At 43.5% G+C, this 20,225-nt stretch overlaps 3 protein-coding genes across 6 annotated transcripts in view; 2 read left to right on the top strand and 1 right to left on the bottom strand.

The window, feature by feature from the left end:
• The first annotated feature begins 1,516 nt into the window (after positions 1-1,516).
• LOC103185419 (ubiquitin thioesterase OTUB2) lies at positions 1,517-7,811 on the top strand. Its single transcript, XM_042338199.1, has 6 exons — positions 1,517-1,721; positions 3,614-3,706; positions 5,191-5,309; positions 6,302-6,386; positions 6,907-7,101; positions 7,424-7,811. The coding sequence occupies exons 1-6, from the start codon at positions 1,710-1,712 to the stop codon at positions 7,631-7,633; spliced, it is 714 nt and encodes a 237-aa protein (XP_042194133.1). The 5' UTR covers positions 1,517-1,709; the 3' UTR covers positions 7,634-7,811.
• A 1,977-nt stretch (positions 7,812-9,788) lies between these two features.
• ddx24 (DEAD (Asp-Glu-Ala-Asp) box helicase 24) overlaps positions 9,789-20,225 on the bottom strand; it is a 20,362-nt gene continuing 9,925 nt past the window's right edge. For all 4 annotated transcript variants that reach the window (XM_007903873.1, XM_007903872.2, XM_007903874.2 and 1 more), the window contains exons 8-9: positions 10,516-10,645; positions 9,789-10,127 (exon numbers count right to left, since the gene is read on the bottom strand). In XM_007903873.1, coding sequence (XP_007902064.1) covers positions 9,889-10,127; positions 10,516-10,645 — 369 coding nt within the window. In that variant the 3' untranslated portion in view covers positions 9,789-9,888. The remainder of the gene's footprint in view (positions 10,128-10,515; positions 10,646-20,225) is intronic.
• The window catches only part of ppp4r4 (protein phosphatase 4, regulatory subunit 4), a 52,427-nt gene continuing 43,838 nt past the window's right edge, over positions 11,637-20,225 (top strand). Inside the window, 2 exon segments of the mRNA XM_007903877.2 lie at positions 11,637-11,795; positions 13,249-13,322. Coding sequence (XP_007902068.2) covers positions 11,706-11,795; positions 13,249-13,322 — 164 coding nt within the window. The 5' untranslated portion in view covers positions 11,637-11,705.

Here is a 20,225-nt window from a genome sequence, read left to right as displayed (position 1 = left end):
TCTTTAAATGTGTATATCTTTTCAGCAAACTATAGGGTATTATTTTAGGCTGGCTTGCTGCTCCTCACATTTAAAACTTCATTCGATGAGCTTGGGAGTGTTATCTGAATTAGATAAATAAATTTCTGTCTCCATAGCTACAGTGAATTTGAAACTTTTCACATGTAAATCTTGTCAGGTACTAACATTTTAACCATGCACCGGATTAAGCTAAATCTTTGTAGTTCATCTCAACCCTGCTTCACAGAATAATTGTTGTGAATTTTTTTTTTATCTGTACTGTGTATTTGGAGGCAAGGCAGCCAATTTGAGAACGGAAGCATTCCATAATACACAAATATACAGTCAATTCAATTTACAGTAAAAATACTGTGAAGCGTTTTGAGACGTCTCAAGGACGTGAAAAGCGCTAAATCAAATGCAGGGATTATTATTATTGTTATTATAAACAGCCACAAAGTGAATAATCATTTTATCTTCCCTGTTTCACCACCTCATCTTAACATTTCACCATAACCACTTCTTGGAAGCGGACACAGGGAGTGTCGCTGAGCTTGAGTAAGATCGTGATTTGTCCTCCTGCTTTGGCTAATACTTTCCAGAATTAGGTAAACAGAATGTGTCCTTCCAGGGAGAGGGGGAGAGGGAGAGGGAGAGAGGGAGAGGGGGAGAGGGAGAGAACGCATTCCATTCCAACAACCTAACGCCAAGCCCCGTGAGAGAGAACAGACAGACCAGGGGAGGTCGGTCTTGAAAATCCACGCGGGTCAAATTACGTCGTCTCCTTAATATTTCAAAGTGTGCGGAATCTGTCGAACTCAGTCTTAATGTTTGAGCACTTTTTTAGCCCAAAGTCAGTCAAACCAAAGAAAGCAAAACACTAACCCCAATGTACCCCAACATTATGGCATTGCCTGGGCCCCTACTCTGGACAAGCAGCAGATTGACCCGTTCGAGTGAGAGGTTGGGTTAGTGCTTTTGAAACCGTGTGTGCGCTCGCGTGTGCGCGTACGTGTGCGTAAAAAAAAAATCTTCAAAAGGGGGAAAAAAGAACCTGTTTTGCAGCCTGTAATAACATAACAATAACAGCCCTCGCATTTGATACCGCGCCTTGTCACGTCTTCGAGACGTCTCAAAGCGCTTCGCAGGATACGCGTAAAGCGTAGTGACTGTGCATTTTGTGAGCTGGTCTGAATCAAAAATTAAACCAAATGTTGTTGTTACATGAGGCACCAGCCCAAAGCCCAGCAAAGAAACACCCACCCACACACAAAAACAAGCCCAATTGGGCGTGAAGCCGCCCAATCGGGCGTGAAGCCGCGCGATTGGGCGTGAAACCGCCCAACGTAGCTCAGACGGGTCAGGAGACCTACGCACTGCGCATGCTCCTGGCCTGGCTCAGACCCCGCCCCCCCCCCCCCCGCCCTACCCGCCCACGTGCCACACGCACCCACGGACCCCGCCCACTCCGGCCCTAACGCCGCGCTGATTGGCTGGGCTGGGAGGCGGGGGCGGGGCGGAGCGGCGGAGACGTCACTTCCTGGAGACTGACGGGAACACAAGCAGCGGGTGGACAATGTGTCAGTGTGTCCCCGGGACACGTGCCCCCCGTCCCCGGGCAGTGTGTGGGCTGGAGGCCTCCTAGCGCTGGGCACTGGGCACACAGCACAGCACAGCACTGCACAGCACACACTGGGCACTGGGGACAGATGGATGGTGCAGTAAGTCCAGAGATGTGTGCTCTCCCATCATGTGTGCTCCCCCCCCCCCCACACAGCCATCATACCCCCCCACACACACACACAGCCATCACCCCCCCCCCCACACACACACACACAGCCATCACCCCCCCCCACACAGCCATCACCCCCCCCCCACACACACACACACACACACAGCCATCACCCCCCCCCCACACACACACACAGCCATCACCCCCCCCACACACACACACACACAGCCATCACCCCCCCCCCACACAGCCATCACCCCCCCCCCCACACACACACACACAGCCATCACCCCCCCCCCACACACACACAGCCATCACCCCCCCCCCACACACACACAGCCATCACCCCCCCCCCCACACACACACAGCCATCACCCCCCCCCCACACACACAGCCATCACCCCCCCCACACACACACACACACACACACACAGCCATCATACCCCCCCCACACACACACACACACACAGCCATCACCCCCCCCCCACACACACACACACACAGCCATCACCCCCCCCCCACACACACCACACACACACACAGCCATCATACCCCCCCCCCCACACACACACACACACAGCCATCACCCCCCCCCACACAGCCATCACCCCCCCACACACACACACAGCCATCATACCCCCCCCCCACACACACACACACAGCCATCACTCCCCCCCCCCCACACAGCCATCACCCCCCCCCCCCCCACACACACAGCCATCATACCCCCCCCCACACCCACACACACACACACAGCCATCACCCCCCCCCCCCACACACAGCCATCACCCCCCCCACACCACACCCCCCCACACACACACACAGCCATCACCCCCCCCCCACACAGCCATCACCCCCCCCCCCCCACACACAGCCATCACCCCCCCCCCACACACACACACACACAGCCATCACCCCCCCCCCCACACAGCCATCACCCCCCCCCACACACAGCCATCACCCCCCCCCCACCACACACACAGCCATCATACCCCCCCCCACACACACACACAGCCATCACCCCCCCCCCCCCCCCCACACACACACACACAGCCATCACCCCCCCCCACACACACACCACACAGCCATCACCCCCCCCCACACAGCCATCACCCCCCCCACCACACACACAGCCATCACTCCCCCCCCACACAGCCATCATACCCCCCCACACACACACACAGCCATCACACACACACACACACACAGCCATCACCCCCCCCCACACAGCCATCACCCCCCCCACACACACAGCCATCACACACACACACACACACAGCCATCACCCACACACACATACACACACACACAGCCATCACCCCCCCCACACAGCCATCACCCCCCCACACCACACAGCCATCACCCCCCCCCCCACCACACACACAGCCATCACCCCCCCCACACACACACCCTCCCACACACACCCACTCCACGCACACCCCCAACACCCGCCCCAACACACACCCCCTAAGCTGCTCCCCACACACCTACACCCCTCACTAAACACCACCCAACACCTTCCCCACCACCACAAACACACACACCTTCCAGCCCCAACACCCCCCCCACCGCACACCACACACACACACACACGTACACCCCCCAACACATACACACACCCCAACACCCCCCCCTCAACACACACACAAAAATACACACTCCCAATACCACCCCCAAACACACACACCACCTGCCCTACTGCCCCCACCCCCACCCATAAGTTAGTGCCACAAACAGATATGGGAGTTTTCCTGTTTGTACATATACTGTGTATTCGTTTGTAAACAGTTTAATATCTTCATTCCTGAGTACTGATTTGCATTGGCAACACTTGCCGTGTTCCCATTTTCTTCTTTCTTAACTTTTTATTTTGTTTAAAAGTTTGGGTACGCTTCCATAGTCTCTGATAAAAGTGGAATATTGCAACTGGGAGACGAACATCCTGACGATGCCATTCACCAGCGAAAGGTGGAGGTACGACATCAGTATATCATTTCACTCTATAAACCCGTGTTTCCTAAAACGTGGCTACGGAGAACGCAGCTCGAGACGGGTCACAAGTAAGGAACGTTTCCTGGAATAGAATTGCTAACTTTTCCGCGATGAGACGAAGCTATCCGTCAGTCTGTTTGGACTCGCGCTTCCTGTTGGACAGTACGCGCACTTACTCCAACCACCCACCTGCGTCCACCACCTCCCGCTACACCTCCCGCCCACCTGCTACGGAGGCATGAATTTCCACCTAGTCTGGATTGCCCCGTAAAGCCCACAAAACATACGGTCACTACACTTTACGGTATATTCTGTGAAGCGCTTTGCGATGTCTCAACAACAACAACAACAACAACAAAGTTACATGTGTATAGCGCCTTTCATGTCGGGAGGACGTCCCAAGGCGCTGGACGATCAGTGATTTGGACCCGAGCTGGGGGTCAGGATCGGGGGAGGGTGGAGGACAGTGGGGGGGGGAAGGAGAGTGACTGATGGCACGGTCGAAGAGGAGGGTCTTGAAGATGGCGAGGGAGGGGGGGGCGAGGCGGAGGGGCTGTGGGATGGAGTTGCAGAGAATGGGGGCAGAGTGGCTGAAGGCCCGCCCGCCAACAGCGAGGCGGGGGACGTGAAGCAGAGGGGGAGAGGGCAGGTTGATTAACAACAACGCGATAAGGCGCTAGATCAAATACGAGGATTATTATTATATTACATTATTAAAAACTTGTCCTTTCCTCCTGTATCTGGGGACATTTCAATCTGTTCATTTGTTTTTGCTCTCTGTCCGGCTCTCAAAAACCTCCCGTGGGAATGCGGACAGAGTGCATCACGATCTGCTGGAGATTGTATGTTACGCCCTTTGCGGTGCTGACCGTACTTTTCCCCATAACAGCGTTGAGCTGTTCATTAAATTGCCACCTGCCGCATTCCTCACTGCAGAGGGTGCAGATCCCACTGCTCCTGAAACCACAATTGGTCCTCGTCTGAAAAAAAGGCTGGTCCAAAAATTGGCCCTATCGCAAAACAACTTTGCTTTACAAAGGTTACGCTGCCAGCATTTTTGACAGCAAATTACTGGCTTTAAGCTTTTTACGTTGGACACCGATGCTCAGCAGACAAGGACCAAGCGAACATTAGGGTTTAACATGTGTTGATTAGTAATAGGATTCCTTCATTAAGGAAACAATTAAGGCAATTGTGTCACTCTGACCTGCAGGAACTCAACGTCAATGCGTCAACACAATGTGCTTCTGGAGCGGTTTGGAGTTGATAGGTTTGATGTTTTTTTCTGTTTTCAGAAGGAGACCCCACTCAGACTTACGTTGGAAATCATCGCAAGTTTGCATCCCAGTCTTTTTAAGCGTTTTATTTCTGTAACTTTTCTGGTGAGGTTGTTTGGCAATAGGCCCGATGTTGAAACCAACCTTCTTCATATTCCAAACCAAGACCTCTGTGGTTTTATTTTGAAGGATCTCAGTAAAAGGTACGCCTGCTTCCGAAGAACCCTTGGTGACGGCAACTGCTTTTACCGAGCCCTGAGCTTCGCGTACCTGGAGGCGCTACTTGGAAATAGCAAGGGAGTGCAAAAGTAAGTTTGAGATTCAGTTCCCGTTGCTTCCCGTGGAGTCCTGTAGCTCAGTGGTTAGAGCACTCGCCTCGCAAGCGAGAGACCTGGGTTCAGTTCCAGGCAGAGGGCGAAACCTTGGGCAAGTTTCCTTACTCCACACAGAGCCTAATAATAACCCCTCCACAAAACAATAATAAATTGGTCATTTTCAATCCACGACTGTTTGTGGGACATTGCTGTGTGCAATTGGCTGCCGCGTTATCCCACAAATATACAGTCAATTCACTTTACAGTGTGTTCTGTGAAGCGCTTTGAGACGTCGATAAGACGTGGAAGGATTATTATTATTATCACCTACAAAATGCGCAATTGGCTGCTGCGTTTTGCCCACAAAATATAATCACTCCACTTTACATTATATTCTGTGAAGCGCTTTGAGATGCCTCAGCCATGTGATAAGGCACTGTATCGAATGCAAGGATTATTATCTATTATTATCTATTATTTATGTGGGGTACAGTTGCAACAAATCAACACTATACAGTAAATTTCTGTGATGCACGTTGGTTGAGATGTGGCATTATATTTAATGTAACTATTAATAATAATAAGATGTTGGTTACAAGATAGTAGCACAGAAATTCAGGTCGTTTTGAGGCATTTGGTTACTCAATTCACGACCGTTCGAGGGACGCTGCTGTGCGCAATTGGCTGTCGTGTTTCACCCACAAGATATATAGTCAATTCACTACAGTATATTCTGTGAAGTGCTTGAGACGTCTCAAACGTGTCATAAGGTGTTATATCAAAATGCAACGGTGATTATTATTTCAGCATAAGTCACTAAAGAATGCAAGTTCTTTCTTTGATTTTGCTGAATGGCATCTTGAAGAAATTTCAGATGAATCCCGTTGAATTTTTTTGCACCTTAAGATTGACACGTACCCGTGTTATTAAATCTATTAAAATAACCGTCAGCAATGTTCCTAAGATGGACTTTCTCTTCATTTTAGACTTAGAAAGATTTTAATGCGAAGCAAAGGCGAACTTTTATCTATGGGATTTATCGAGAGCACATTTGAGAATGCTTTCAACACAGTAAGTATTTTTGTCAATTGTTTTATGTAAAGATTTTTAAGTCCAAATCATTGAGTTGTAACATGACAGAAGGGGTAATAAAATGAGCTGCATGATACAAAAAAAATCTTCCCTTTGCAACCTTATGCAAGATCATAATAGACCTGCCACATTGTACCAATGAAAATGTTTAATTGGAAGAATACAGGTAGAGTGAAAGACTAGAAAAAGATACTGATCAAAGGCAGTTAAGTTGGAACCGTTAAGTCGACGGCAAATCACTTTTCTGGGGGTAATAATCCACGACTGTTTACGGGACGATCAATTTTGCCCACAAAATATAGTCAACTCATTTTACAGTATATTCTGTGAAATGCTTTGAGACGTCTCGAAGACGTGATAAGGGTTATATCAAATGCAAGGATTATTATTATTAATATAAGTAAACTAACCCTATTTCCATTTTCAGATTGTGATACTGAGCTTCAGTTATAGTGAATGTTACAGGGAAGGAAGGTACAGTTTTGTTTTCTGGTTCTAGTTTATGGATGTGATTGACCTGGTGGAGGCAGATGTTTCGGGTGCAAAACTCCTGGCCGTTTTCAACGATCGCAATACCTCAGATTGTTTAGTGCTGTATCTTCGACTGTTGACATCTGCGTACTTGCAGAAGAAGTCCGAGTTCTTTGAGTACTTCCTTGAGGGAGGAATGAGCATTAAAGACTTCTGTACCCAGGTAAGTAATAAGATAGTTATATTGATCATTTCATTTCTTTAGCATAGTTTATTTTGCCTTGACATACGACTCGTGTCTTTTGGGTTTGTAAATTGGTGACACTGGTAACATTGGTACCGAAGTGTTAATGTTCTGGCTGTGAGTGTTTCAGTTCTGATTGGAGTGGATGTTGTATGTGAGTTGGCAGCTTGGCTTGGTTGTCAGCGCTGCCACCTTTTGGTCAGAAAATTGTGAGTTCTTCTTTTGATGCTCTATCTCTCGCTTTCAAGGAACTCCTGTCGAGTATTTAAGTAAAACCGTGGCGTTACTTTTCTCTCGACAGGAAGTGGAGCCAATGGCCATGGAGAGTGACCACATTCACATCACTGCACTAACCCAAGCCCTGAACATACCAATCCAAGTAGAATACATGGACAAATCGAACACTGCTGTTAATCACCACATCTTCCCGGAAGGCTCGAAACCCTTGGTGTATCTACTTTACAAACCAGGGCATTACGACATACTTTACAAAGCAAACAAGTCCAAATAGTCCTGTGAATCTGCTTTCGAAAGACCATAAACACTTTCAGCGTCAGTGCTTTTTTTCCTGTAATCTTTGATGGCACGTGAGCCAAAACGTAAAGCCTCAGCACAATTAACTTTTGAAACTACCTCCCTCTACAGCATAATATGGATGTATATTACCAATGAAAAGGGAGTGAATTCAATATTGCCTGTTCTGTGTTTTTTTTGTTGAAAAAACTACCTGTCCAAGCTTTGCAGATAAAAGCAGTGCATTTCCTCCAGTAGAGACTTGCAGAGCAGGTTTAAGTTTACAATGTATGAAATCTCTTATGAAATCAATTAATGCTATTTCTTGCTAACTTTTGAGCAGGAGATTTACGTTAACCTTCGTAGGAGACTTAGCTTTTAAAGCAGTAGTGGCCAACCTTTCGTCGGTCAACCAAATACATTTTTCTTGTTTGAATATTTCTTGATTCATGGCCAAACCACAAATATCCAGGTAGCTCAGTAGCTCCTGGAAACAAAATACTGATCCAACACACTTACCTGGACTAGTGCGAATGTTCGACGAGACACTTTTAGCCCACAGGCCATGGATTGGCCAACACCGTCTTAAAAGAGACCAGAACGGCAGCTGCTTTGAGCAGCTCAACTCGTTAAAACCAAGTTGATGTTCTAGATATTGCTGTAGCTCCTATCCGTCATGTTCCTGCTCCAGATTTCACAACAAAACTACAACCTGCACTTTTTCGTCAATTAGAGAAGTGTACTTAAGTCTCCTGTTGCCGTTTCTAAGTTGTCTTGCAATAGTACAGTGCTTTGCTCAAGCCTCAGGCAGGGCTGCTGCTCAGCGTAAAGGTGGAAGATCTCAAATCAATTAAATACAACAACTTCAAAATGTTGTCTAACATTGTTGAGGCTTTAGTTTAAAACTCTGGGCGTACCGGAATTTTAATTTGAGATGTGGCCGGGCTTGCCTTAAAAAGTATGCTTTTTTGATTTCAAATAGTGCATTAAAAAGTCACTATCCCACTGAAAACTGACCCATCTCTCAGTGCGTTGTCTATGATCACGGTAGTTCTTTGGAAGCTCGTGCGTCTTTATGGTGATCTCTCTGTTGTGTTTGATGCTGGTTTTGAAAAGAAAATATTGCCGTTTCCAAGTTGTCTCACAATAGTTCAGTGCTTTGCCGAAGCCTCAGGCAGGGCTGCTGCTCAGCAGATATCAATCAATTAAATACAACTTTAAAAAATGTCTTAAAAGACACCAACAGCTTCAAAATTACATCTGTATTCAAAAATGTGCTAACTTCTGGTTGCTCAAATACCAGAGATATGTTCAAGCACAAAACAGGAAGATTCTCCTGTTAGCCAGCCTGATCAGTAATCCTCCAGATCTAAACTGGGTTATTTATTTCATGTCTCTTTATGGGACATTGCTGTGTGGAAATTAACTGCTGCATTGACCTACAAATCCAGTCACTACACTTAATGGCTGTGAAGCACATTGAGCCATTTCAATGTGATAAGGTGCTGTATCAACTGCAGGGATTATTAATGGTAAGTTAAATTGCCGGCAGTCTTACCCTAAGCGAGATGATAACTGTGCTAGCAGAAATTCAAACCCACTAACGTACATTCCCCCCAAAACTAAACTTCCAACTGGGTTCACCGCATTACTTCTATTTTATATTTTACATTTCAAAACATTTCATCTACCATTCCTCCAGTTCCCACCATCCACTGTGGAAGCGCTTTTTTAAAAACAAATTTTCCTTGTTTTAAAAATGTATTTTGCATTAAGTACAAACCTAAAACTTAATGATGACCAGGGCCACATTACAGACACTGCCAAGTTAATCAAGTTTGAGAATAGTTCTTGGTGGTCATTCAAAAAATGTCAGTGCTTGAAACTTATCTGCCATATTCAATGGGTTAATGCTGTCCCACTTTCCACATGGTATTGCACAGAATACGAGGTAGATTAACTCACGCTAACTATTTTTAGTGCACTGTAAAGTGGTACGTCTAGATCTAGTAGCCAAACTGCATTGAATTTATAACTTTTAATAGGATTCATTTTGTGTTCTTTCTCACAACCTGTATCCTCTACTGTACTCTCAGTCCTACTTTAATCAAACAGTTAATGCTCAGCTATTTCACCTTTGAAGAAAAACACTGTTTTAAGTGGTTTTTTTTTATTAAACGAAATAAATGGGGTATTCACTTGTGGCCATTTGCTATGTCACAACAGTTGTGTACATCATCTTTACAAGTTCACTCAGCATTTTGCTTTTTTATGCAATGGCTGCTTTTTTTTATGTTTTATGATTGTGCTTAAAGCGGATTCTTGGGTGGCCACTGGTAAATCAGGCAATATTAACCTGCCCATTTGTGTTGGGTACCTAGTCATCAGGCAGTTTTTGAACACAGGCTGTGAGAGCATATGTTTTAGTTCTTTCTTCATTCCTTTCAACATCCTTTGTCTCTGCTTTTCATCAGCTTCGTCATGCTTCCCACCTAAACACAAAGCCATAATTAGTTTGCTATGAAACACTTCCATGAAGTTGACTGATGTTGATACATATTCCCTTTAGCTGCGTTTAGTGGATCCCAATCACTTAAATGTGTTCAAAGCAATTAGACTGAGTAATTGGTTTGAGTAATTTTTTTTCAGTATTTCATCAGGTCAAGTATTTTCAGTGTCTCAGGGGCTTAGAAAATAGTTATCTGAGACTAGAGAAAACATCCATTTATAATGTACTGTCACCAATTATGCACTTGTTCCTTACACCAAAGGGATGGATGACACTTGTACAAAACACCTTTAGCAATGCTTCCATCCAACTTTTAAACTTCTTACTAAAGTAGAGCATGAGATATTTCAACCGGCAGGAAGGATACTGACCCATTAGGACGTCATCATCCAAATCCACCTCCAGAGCTTCGGCAGCTTGCTGGAACCAGCTGTTGTGCTGCTGTGCCTTGTTGTACTGGTATTCCATCTTCTCTATGCTCCTGGCAGTATTGACACGGGCCTGGGAACAACAAATTGTGAGGCATTTTCATTCGACCATCAATTCTATGCAGGTTCACTTTTCAAATTAAAAATGTTTTAATGATTTCAAAATCTGCTGAAGAAACTCGTCACTGTTTGTGATTCCTTTTAAAAANTAAAATGAACACAACTTGTTTTTTTTTCTTCTCCCATTTGTTAGTGGCAGGAGGAGTGAGTGCTACCAGGGCAAATTCAGCAGTTGAGAGTTACTGAGACAGTGAGCGTGAGGGGGTTGGAGCAACGAGCTTGATGGTTACTGTGCTGAGTTCAGCCCCCTCACTGACTCACCGGAGCCCGAGCCTGAGGGGGAGCAGCGGGACACACACCCTCACACAGAGAGTCACACACACCCTCACACACACACACACACACACACACACAGAGCGGGGAGACCAGCCCCAGCCACACACCCTCACACAGAGAGTCACACACACACACACACACACAGACGTGTGTCGAAAAGAGAGGAGAGGAGAGACGAGGCTTAGAAAATAGAGCAGAGTTGACAGCCCTCCCCACCCCCCCCACCCCCCCCCACACACACACCCACACACTCCCCCACACACACACCCACACACACACACACACACACCCCCCCCCACACACACACACACCCACACACTCCCCCACACACACACCCACACACACACACACACACACTCCCCCCCACACACACCCACACCCACACACTCCCCCACCCACACACACACCCACACCCCCCCCCCACACCCCCCCCCACACACACACACACCCCCACACTCCCCCCCCCACCCCCCACACCCCCACACACACCCACACCCCCCCCCACACCTCCCCCCCCCCCACACACACACACCCACACACACACTCCCACCCCCACACCTCCACCCCCCCCCCCCCCCACCCCCCCCCCCCCCCCCCCCCCCCCCACAGACACCGGGAGAGAAGGAGAGGCCATGTCCCCGGCCAGGCGCTGAGCCCCCCCCCCCTGTGTGTGTGTGTGTGTGTCACTGGGGCTGAGGGCGGCCTCACAGCCTCGAGCAGCCGCCGAGAGCCACACCATGGACTTCAGTCAGGAGGGGCTGTTCGGACAAATAGAGGATCTGCAGGAGCTCAGCTTCATCGAGAGACCCGTGCGCCGGTACCTGAAGGTGGGCAGCCTGGTCTGTGTGTACATGTGTACATGTGTGTCTGTGTACATGTGTGTGTGTCTACATTTGTATCTATGTATTGTATATGTGTGTGTCTGTGTACGTGTGTATATGTATGTGACGTGTGTATATGTATGTGTGTGAATATGTGTGTATGTGTGTTTATACATGTATGTGTATATGTATACATGTGTATGTATGTATATGTATGCATGTATGTATGTATTTATGTGTGTACATGTGTATATGTGTGTGTATGTATGTATACATGTGTGTATGTGTGTATATGTGTGTGTGTGTACATGTGTGTTTGTTTGTATATGTGTATGTATGTGTAGATGTGTGTTTATGTATATGTGTATGTCTGTATGTGTGTATATGTGCGTGTTTCTGTGTACACATATACATGTGTGTAATAATAATAATAAACCTGGCATTTGATATAGCGCCTTATCACGTCTTCAAGACGTCTCAAAGCGCTTCACAGGATACACTGTAAAGTGTAGTGACTGTATATGTTTTGTGGGTGAAATACACGTGTGTGTAGATGTATATATGTGTGTGTGAGTGCGTTTAAAATAAGAAAACCCACGACAACAACTAACTTGAACGATTGTTGTGTATTTTATTGTTATTCAAGTTGTAACTGAGACCGGCAGAGTCCAGATATACATATGTACTGTCGTCAAATGGATCCCCGATTCCTGCCGCCACGCGTGAAAATCGTTCGATTATCAGTTTAACAAGCACTTAGCTTTTATATTGATATTGCCCATTATTGCTAGTAAAAAAAACTAACAGATTTTTTTCTGTGGGGGGCAGAAGGTGGGAGTACATGTAACTACAGTGTATATATATAAATATATATATACCTGGTCTCAGTTACACCTGGAAAAATAATAAATGTAAATTACGCAAGCTATTAATGCAAGAAATAATAGGAAAAATCTCTAATATCATTGCTAAGCAAAATGTTATTCCACTCCTCTCTCTCGGTTTCTCTGATGAAATAATATACGCATTTATTGTGCTGATTATATTGTAGGTTGATTTACGTGCTGGTTATTGTTAGCCCCGCCCCCTCCCTGATGGGTTAAATCTGGATTTTTTAATATATAATGTAGAGCACTATCGTTTTAATTCTTTGTAATTCATCATCTAATCACATTGCAATGGTAATAATCAAGGCAACAGGGATCTCAAACTGATTGCTTCAGTTCTCTGTCTTTATATAAAACAAATCTCTGTCCTATGAATAATGCTGGGTAGCTGCCAATGAATTAAAAGACAGTAATCTAATATTGAGGTGCTGAACACTTGAAGCTTTGAGCTTCTCTGTCGCAGTTTATGCTATCTGACCCTTCTCCATTGAATTGACGTCTTATGATTCAGTGATAGTCAACCGGTTAAACTTAACTACTCCATCTTTACTCTGTTTTCTTTGCATTTAAAGACACCAGAAGAGATAGAAAGACTGACAGTCGACGAAGAGCTCAATGATATCGAAAGGGCTGTATATCTACTCAGGTAGGCAATGAATAACAATTTCCTAACATTCACGTAGGAGGTGCACAGTCGAACTGCACAGTACTGGTTGCAACCTGTTTGGAAGGTACACTATTTTCAACATGGACTATTCTCAAGTTGCAATTGTAATAATTTTGGTCAAATGTACAGTTGTACTGATGTATTTGCAGATTGTTCGATTGAGCTTTATGCTTTGATCCAACTATTCTATAGCTTCGCCACAAACTGACTATTTAGTACCAATTTGATGACTTTTGCAGGTTTCAAATGGCTGTGGTTTACTGAGAATTCATTTTTGTCTACAATATAATTCATGCCTCCAAGGTAGCGACGAAATGCATGCAATGGTTTTAAAATGAAAACTCCACTGGAAAATATGTGTTGGAGCACCTCTCCTAAGTCATGAATGCCTTTAGAAGAACATGTGTGTGGATCTACTGGATATGCAGTACAGTCGATGCATTGAACATTAATTTACTGTAATATTCATATTGGCAATGAGTTAATAGGATATTTCCATCATTTTAGTTGCTTTATTATTTTATTTGTCTTGTTCTAGCTTCATAGAATCTTAGAATGCTTATCTCTAATCTGTCCATGTTCAGGCTAGGTCTCCCATTGCTGCTCTCCACTCCAAATCAATTTTCCCGCAACCTCCCGTACCCTTTAAAACACATTTTTCTTTCAGGATTTATTGAACTCCCTTTGAAATGTTTTTAATGACTTGGCTTGGTGCCCTCCTGTGGGAGGATAAACCATTTTGTGTTGTTTGATCCTGCTTGATAAGTGCATCAACAGGAGCCATGAATGATTGGCGGGATTGGTGATTTGTTTGTGTATACATCATGTGTTTTCCCATCCCTACATAGAATCCTGCATTACCTCTAGGCACCTTCACCAGAAACTGACACGAGGATCACTGAACTTGTCAACAGAAGTTTAGTTGAGTTTGGGTGACAGTTGAAACTTGGATTTGAATCTGAGTTTGAATTCCAGTACTCCACTCCCAGGATTTACCAGATGGTACTGGTCTTTTGATCTTCATGGCTTATCTAATGAAAAATAATTTCCCCTCCTATTTGAAAGGTAAATCTTCTCTCAATCGCTGTTACGTAATAGTAAAATAATAATCCTTGCAGTTAACACAGCGACATCGTCAAGATGTCTAAGGGTGTTACCATTCTTCGGGCTTTATTACCCCTGTCGTTTTACTATTGTTAGGAAGGAGATGCATCATGGTGCCTAGGGTGTGATTCATTTATATTTATATTGTCTTTAGGGGCCAGGGTTTAACCTTTGCTTGATCTTGAAGGTGAGGTAATCAGGAAATCGCCCTGATTGGCATCCCTATAGTATCCATTTCACACACTTGTATCAGTTGATGAATATTGTTTATTTACAAAACAAGGCAAATATTAGTTATAAACAATGCAAGAAATCTCTTTTTACTGATGCTTTTGTTATGATTACTTACCGTATTTGTCTGTTTCAGTGGTATTTGATTTTTATCGTCACTTGCCCACGCACAGGGCTTCATATGTAGTCTTCAGTCCAATGCCAATGAGATGAGATTAAGAACTTTTTAAGTTTGATTTCGTCGAGTGAATTATTTGTGAATTATTAGACAGCCTGGCCCCAAACTGGGTTATTGGCCGTATGCAAATTTTTTTAATAAAGATTAATTCTTTTGACTTTCCAGACTCTTTTCAGCAACTGTTATTGTCTTGATCTGGTTCTTACTCCTGGAAGCTATAAATTGCACAGTGGCCATAAAACTTGTTGGCATGTTTTTTGTGAGCTCACAATGCACAAAGAATCAGCCCCATCTCATGCTTATTTGCGCAATTGATATATTTGCTGTTCTTGTTTTGAACTCGTAGGATTGTTGACATTCATTAATTACAGTCGCTGATGGTATTGCATCAACCTGGAAATGATCTATGAGCAGTTAGTTTCTCTGGTGACGCACATCTATTTATAGCAGTGAGAACCTGAACCTCACATCCAGCCTTTTCGGCAATCTCCGGCTTTACCTCCTCTCTCCCCCCCTCTGTAACTGCCTTAAGAAGTACCCAATGCCATTTCTGCTCCTCCTCCACAAATAAGATCTTTGTAGATACTCACTCAGTCAGTGATCTCTAGAGGGTTTGTAAGCTTCTGTTCTGGCTCACTTTTAGCTTTATTCTCTGCAGTTTAATATCTCCTCCAATTAGTTCAAACTTTTCTAGGGAATTGATTTTACCAGCAAAATGCAGCCAAAGTATTTAGCGACTGTTCTCATGTAAGCTTGATTAACATGTTGCTGAAGGGGTGAAGCGCAAAGCTCATGAACAACAGCTTCTACGCTTAACATTGGGAGTACTTAATTACTGTCGTAAACGAAGATCCCTAAATGTTTTAACTTAATGACAGTTGAGAAAATACTTAATTCACCATCTTAGCTAGAAAGGTTTCATAGACTGAGTTTGCCACTTATGTAACCGTGCAACTACTACTGATTTACCACTTACACGGGCTTCCTGAGTACTTTGTACGTGCAAGTAAAGTAGTGTTGCTATCAAGCATGGTGTGATAGTAATCACTATGTATTTTATGCAGCAAGCCTGACGTGCAGAATAATAGTCTGCAGCGCGTTGCAAGGCAACTCATCTCAGTTAGGGTTATATAATGAGTCACCGAGTGGAGTGTGCTGATGGGCAAACACAATATTGCTTCCTGTTTGATATTGTTTTGGCTGGTGAGCATGGGATATTAGCCGATAGCAACGGGTATTTGAACATAACAGTGATATATAATAATAATAACCCTTGCATTTGATATAGAGCCTTATCACGTCGTTGAGATGCCTCAAAGCATCTCGCAGAATATACCTTATATTTTTGTGGGCAAAGCGCAGCAACCAATTGCACACAGCAGTGTCGCACAAACAGTCTTACTTATTATTATTATTTATTTTTTGGAGGGATTATTAGCCTTGGAAAGCGATCTGCCAATCAACAAGCGTTCCTATTCACTGCGAGGTAAACAGAGGCGTGCGTGTGGAGCAAGGAAACCTGCCTAAGATTTCACACGGGAATCGGGGTAGAGGGATAATATGTTATGTTAGGGACAGCTTGCTATTTTGTACTGAGTAGAGCAGGTATGATGACTAGTGGTAGTAACTTACAAGGTAGTAACACAACAGTGTTCACATGACGGCAGAAACCATAAGCGGGAAGTGTGACCAGTTTACAAATGAGATGCACTCAACCTTTAAATTACAACCTTAGCTGTGTTTCCCACTTTGTAAAATTAATGCTGACCTTTTGCAAGTTTTGTTGGAAGTTTTATTATCAGAATTTTTACCTTCTGCTGACATTGGTCACATTGCTTCTCTAGCCACTGCATCATCTGATAGTAAGAAGGGATTTGGGTTCTCCGATGGCTGATTCTGTAATAATAATGATATATAATGATAATAATCCTTGCATTTGATATAGCGCCTTATCATGTCTTTGATACGGCTCAAAGCGCTTCACAGAATACACATTATGTGATGTGTTAACTGAACCACACAAACAAAGTCCAATTGTCTACTCTTTGTTCCATTTACTAGTCTGAGCTAAGTGGAAACAGGGGCATTAGACATTTCCCTGCCCAATTGATGAAGCCGTTGTATTTATTTGTGTACCAAATGGTGTGAGGGAAATAAGGCAGAACATTTTTATGTTTTTCCCATTCTAAAATAAATTTAAACACTTTTGAACATAAAATTGCATAAAAAATGAATTAATTTGGTGAAGCTCCTTCTCTAAGTCTCTGCTAACAAAGGGAAATAGTGCCTCAGTTTAAAATATCTTTCTATAAATCGTTGCAGTCCTTCTTCTGATTCCTTCGTCTCATTCTAATTCCTCACCAAGGTGTCAGTTTGGAGTATGCACTCCAATGCCACATGGATTGAACGTATACTTGAGAGCACAAACTGGTCCAACTGACATTAATGATATCCCTTCAATGAACCCTGTGCTGATGTTTTTATTTACTTTTGAGAAGTGGAGCAAATGCACTCTTTTGCAGTCTATTCTCCTTCTTTAAATGGTACATTAAACAAGGTCATATACTGTACACAATCTCTTCGATGGTAGCACAAAACACAATTTGTATCTTACCAGTGGCCCAGGTGGTGAATTTGGTAAATTGTTAAGTGTGTAAAGTGAATTCAGATCATTCAGTGATGAATGATCTTTAGTGCCACACAAAACGGTGGACACGGCATCACAAACCATTCTCTCAAAACTGAACAACTGTCGGTGATCAGCCTTTAGATGGTTTGGATAGACATCAACCGCCGACTCACCATTAATTGGAACATTTGAATATAATTGTTAAACGCATTAATATCTGATGGCTTTATGACTTTATCTGAATAGAGTGCTTGCTGTTCATGTCGAATGTAACCATGAGTTAAAAGGTTAAGTGTCTGCACATTTTTTTTCTGTAACTTAATGGGTTCTTTGCTTGCACATTTATTGAAAGCGTCTTGCATCAAAATCCCAAACCCATTACTTCTCTGCACGTGTTGATGCTACTGTAAGAATTATGTAGGATCACATTGAGTTTAATGCAGGACTTCCAAACCCTGGGACTCATACGATAAACCATATGATAATACATTGCCATTTTAAGTCATTTTTTTGAAAAAATTAAATATATTTGAGAGCAGGTGTAAACCTTCTGAAATCCATTTTGCTTTTAAACATGAAATCCTGAGTAGTTCCAGGGGTTGACAGAATTCAAATAGGTTGTCGCCTCCTTTCTCACTGGTTTATCTTAATCCCAGGGTACATTACTAATAGCGTACAGAACTGGTAGCTACTTAACTGTTTATTAATGTTGTGTTGAATGAGAATTAATTAGGTTAGGTAGTAACCGAGAACATATATCAGTGCTTAGTAGTTCGTACATGGAACATATATCAATATGAGACCATAAAGTCAATTGTAATTCAGTTTATCTATCATCACTGTGACTGTTCCAATTTTAAACATCTTAGCAGCAATAAGAATGACCCACTCTTATCTTTGCAGACAGGTGTTCTAGTGCAATACCATCCCTTTGGATGTTTATTCTGTCTTTCATAAGTTTTATTGATTGATGTTATTAACAAGAGATGTTTGGCTGAAAGGGCCCCTCAGCCTATTTAATCTTATCCTGCCAGAACACCACTCATACTACACAAAAACAACAACAAAAAATTACACTCGTATAGTGCCCTACACATCGGGAGGACGTCCATCTTCTCATTACAGCCTCGAGTGCTTCCTTAAATGAATCCAGGGTCTTTGTTTCAACCCTCTTTCTTGGCAATCAATTCCTTCTGTAAATTGCCCGCTGCGTAAAGAAATACTTCCTGGTGTCTGTCTAAAAGTTGCCTACAGCAAATAATTGTTTGTATAAAATTAATTTGATAATCTTTAATATTTGTACCATGTTCAGTGCAGTATAAGTTTTCTTCAGTCACAATTTTAAATAAGGCAGCAAAATATAGATCAATATAATTTAGAAAAGTAGTTTGAAACTACACTGGTGTTTCTTAGCGGGATTCCTTAATTGTCGTCGACACACAGAGACGTCAGAGTGGAGTTCCTGCAGGTTGGCGTGATATTCATCTGGTTACTCTTTATGCAAAGAAAAACTGCAATAGACCCCATTAATTAAATTGATGCCATAAAGAAATCAGATTTCCTGCTTGTGAAGGAAAGGTATCAGAGGGTATGAGGAAAGCGCTCTGAGACGCCGTCCGACGTGGAGGGCACTATATAAATCCAAGTTGTTGTTGTTGTTGTTGAAAGAGCAGTGAATTGGGATTAGGGTAGAAAAGCTTAATTGGAGGTGGAAACATTGGCGCTAATGCGGGTTGAATGTCCTCCTGCTGTGTGGTAGATTTCTGTGGTTGTGAACTCCCCAGAGACTTGTGTAACTGATCTAGATTTGCCTTGGCAGAATCTTGCAATCCACTAGTTGAGATCTAAAACTGATAGTTTAGTTAAGATTCAGGGCTCATCTTTAAGTAATATAGTTGCCCTATATACTATAGGAAGTGCAGAGTGGGAATGTTTATATATATATATTATATATATATGAATGCGGGAGATGCAGTGTAGCAGAAAGTATCCCATTGTATCCAGTGTACGTCTGGGAATGCTACATTGTCAGACATTACACTCCGTGTGAAATGATGCTAAACCTATGTCTAGTCTGACTGCTCTTCAGATGAACAGTAAAGATCCGGTAACACTACAAAAAGAGAGGGACAAGGCATAAGTACTTGCGAACGCACAGGGGAATGAATGGATAGAAAATTGGAGGCCAAAAATAAATTATTGTAAAATCAATACAATTGTCGAGTTAGCATTTCAAATGGACAGCGGAGTCAGCGGAGTCAATGAGGTGATGAATCTTGATCGGGACCAGCCATCACAATTTGTAACGCCTGGCGCCATAAACAAAGCAAACTTTAAAATGCGATTCCTTTCATTAGTAAAGAGATTCAAAAATAAACATGACTTACAAATACAGCCGCTACGTGACAGCAATTAACTTTGAGACCTTTTTGGTATTATAAGTGGCTATAAATAGTCAAGTGTTTTCGTTAGGAATTATCTAAACAGCACAACAATGGCTATTGGGGAGCATCTCCAATGGCGGACAAAATATTATTTTCCTTATCTAATCATTGCCTTTATGACCAAATGGTGTACGGGCAGGCTGAATCAATATTCGTACAAATGATCCTATAAACAATCGCATTAACAGGTTGGCTTATCTAGTTTGGCAAGGAGAGAGTAAGATTAGCCAAGGTTTCAACTCCTAATTACTTCCAGTATCTGCGCCTGGTGAGTGCATGGGTGGACATTGCTGGAT

This window comes from Callorhinchus milii, unplaced genomic scaffold, assembly GCF_018977255.1.
Source record: "Callorhinchus milii isolate IMCB2004 unplaced genomic scaffold, IMCB_Cmil_1.0 Scaffold9, whole genome shotgun sequence".
Taxonomy (NCBI): domain Eukaryota; kingdom Metazoa; phylum Chordata; class Chondrichthyes; order Chimaeriformes; family Callorhinchidae; genus Callorhinchus; species Callorhinchus milii.
The sequence above is the reverse complement of the archived record's forward strand: the minus strand, read 5'-3'. Positions and strand labels throughout refer to the sequence as shown.

Bases quoted from the DNA above. Each gene is read 5' to 3' on its own strand.
- LOC103185419 (XM_042338199.1), top strand. The intron at 5,310-6,301 runs GTAAGTTTGAGA...TCTTCATTTTAG, and splicing joins AATAGCAAGGGAGTGCAAAA to ACTTAGAAAGATTTTAATGC. The intron at 6,387-6,906 runs GTAAGTATTTTT...TTCTGGTTCTAG, and splicing joins TTGAGAATGCTTTCAACACA to TTTATGGATGTGATTGACCT.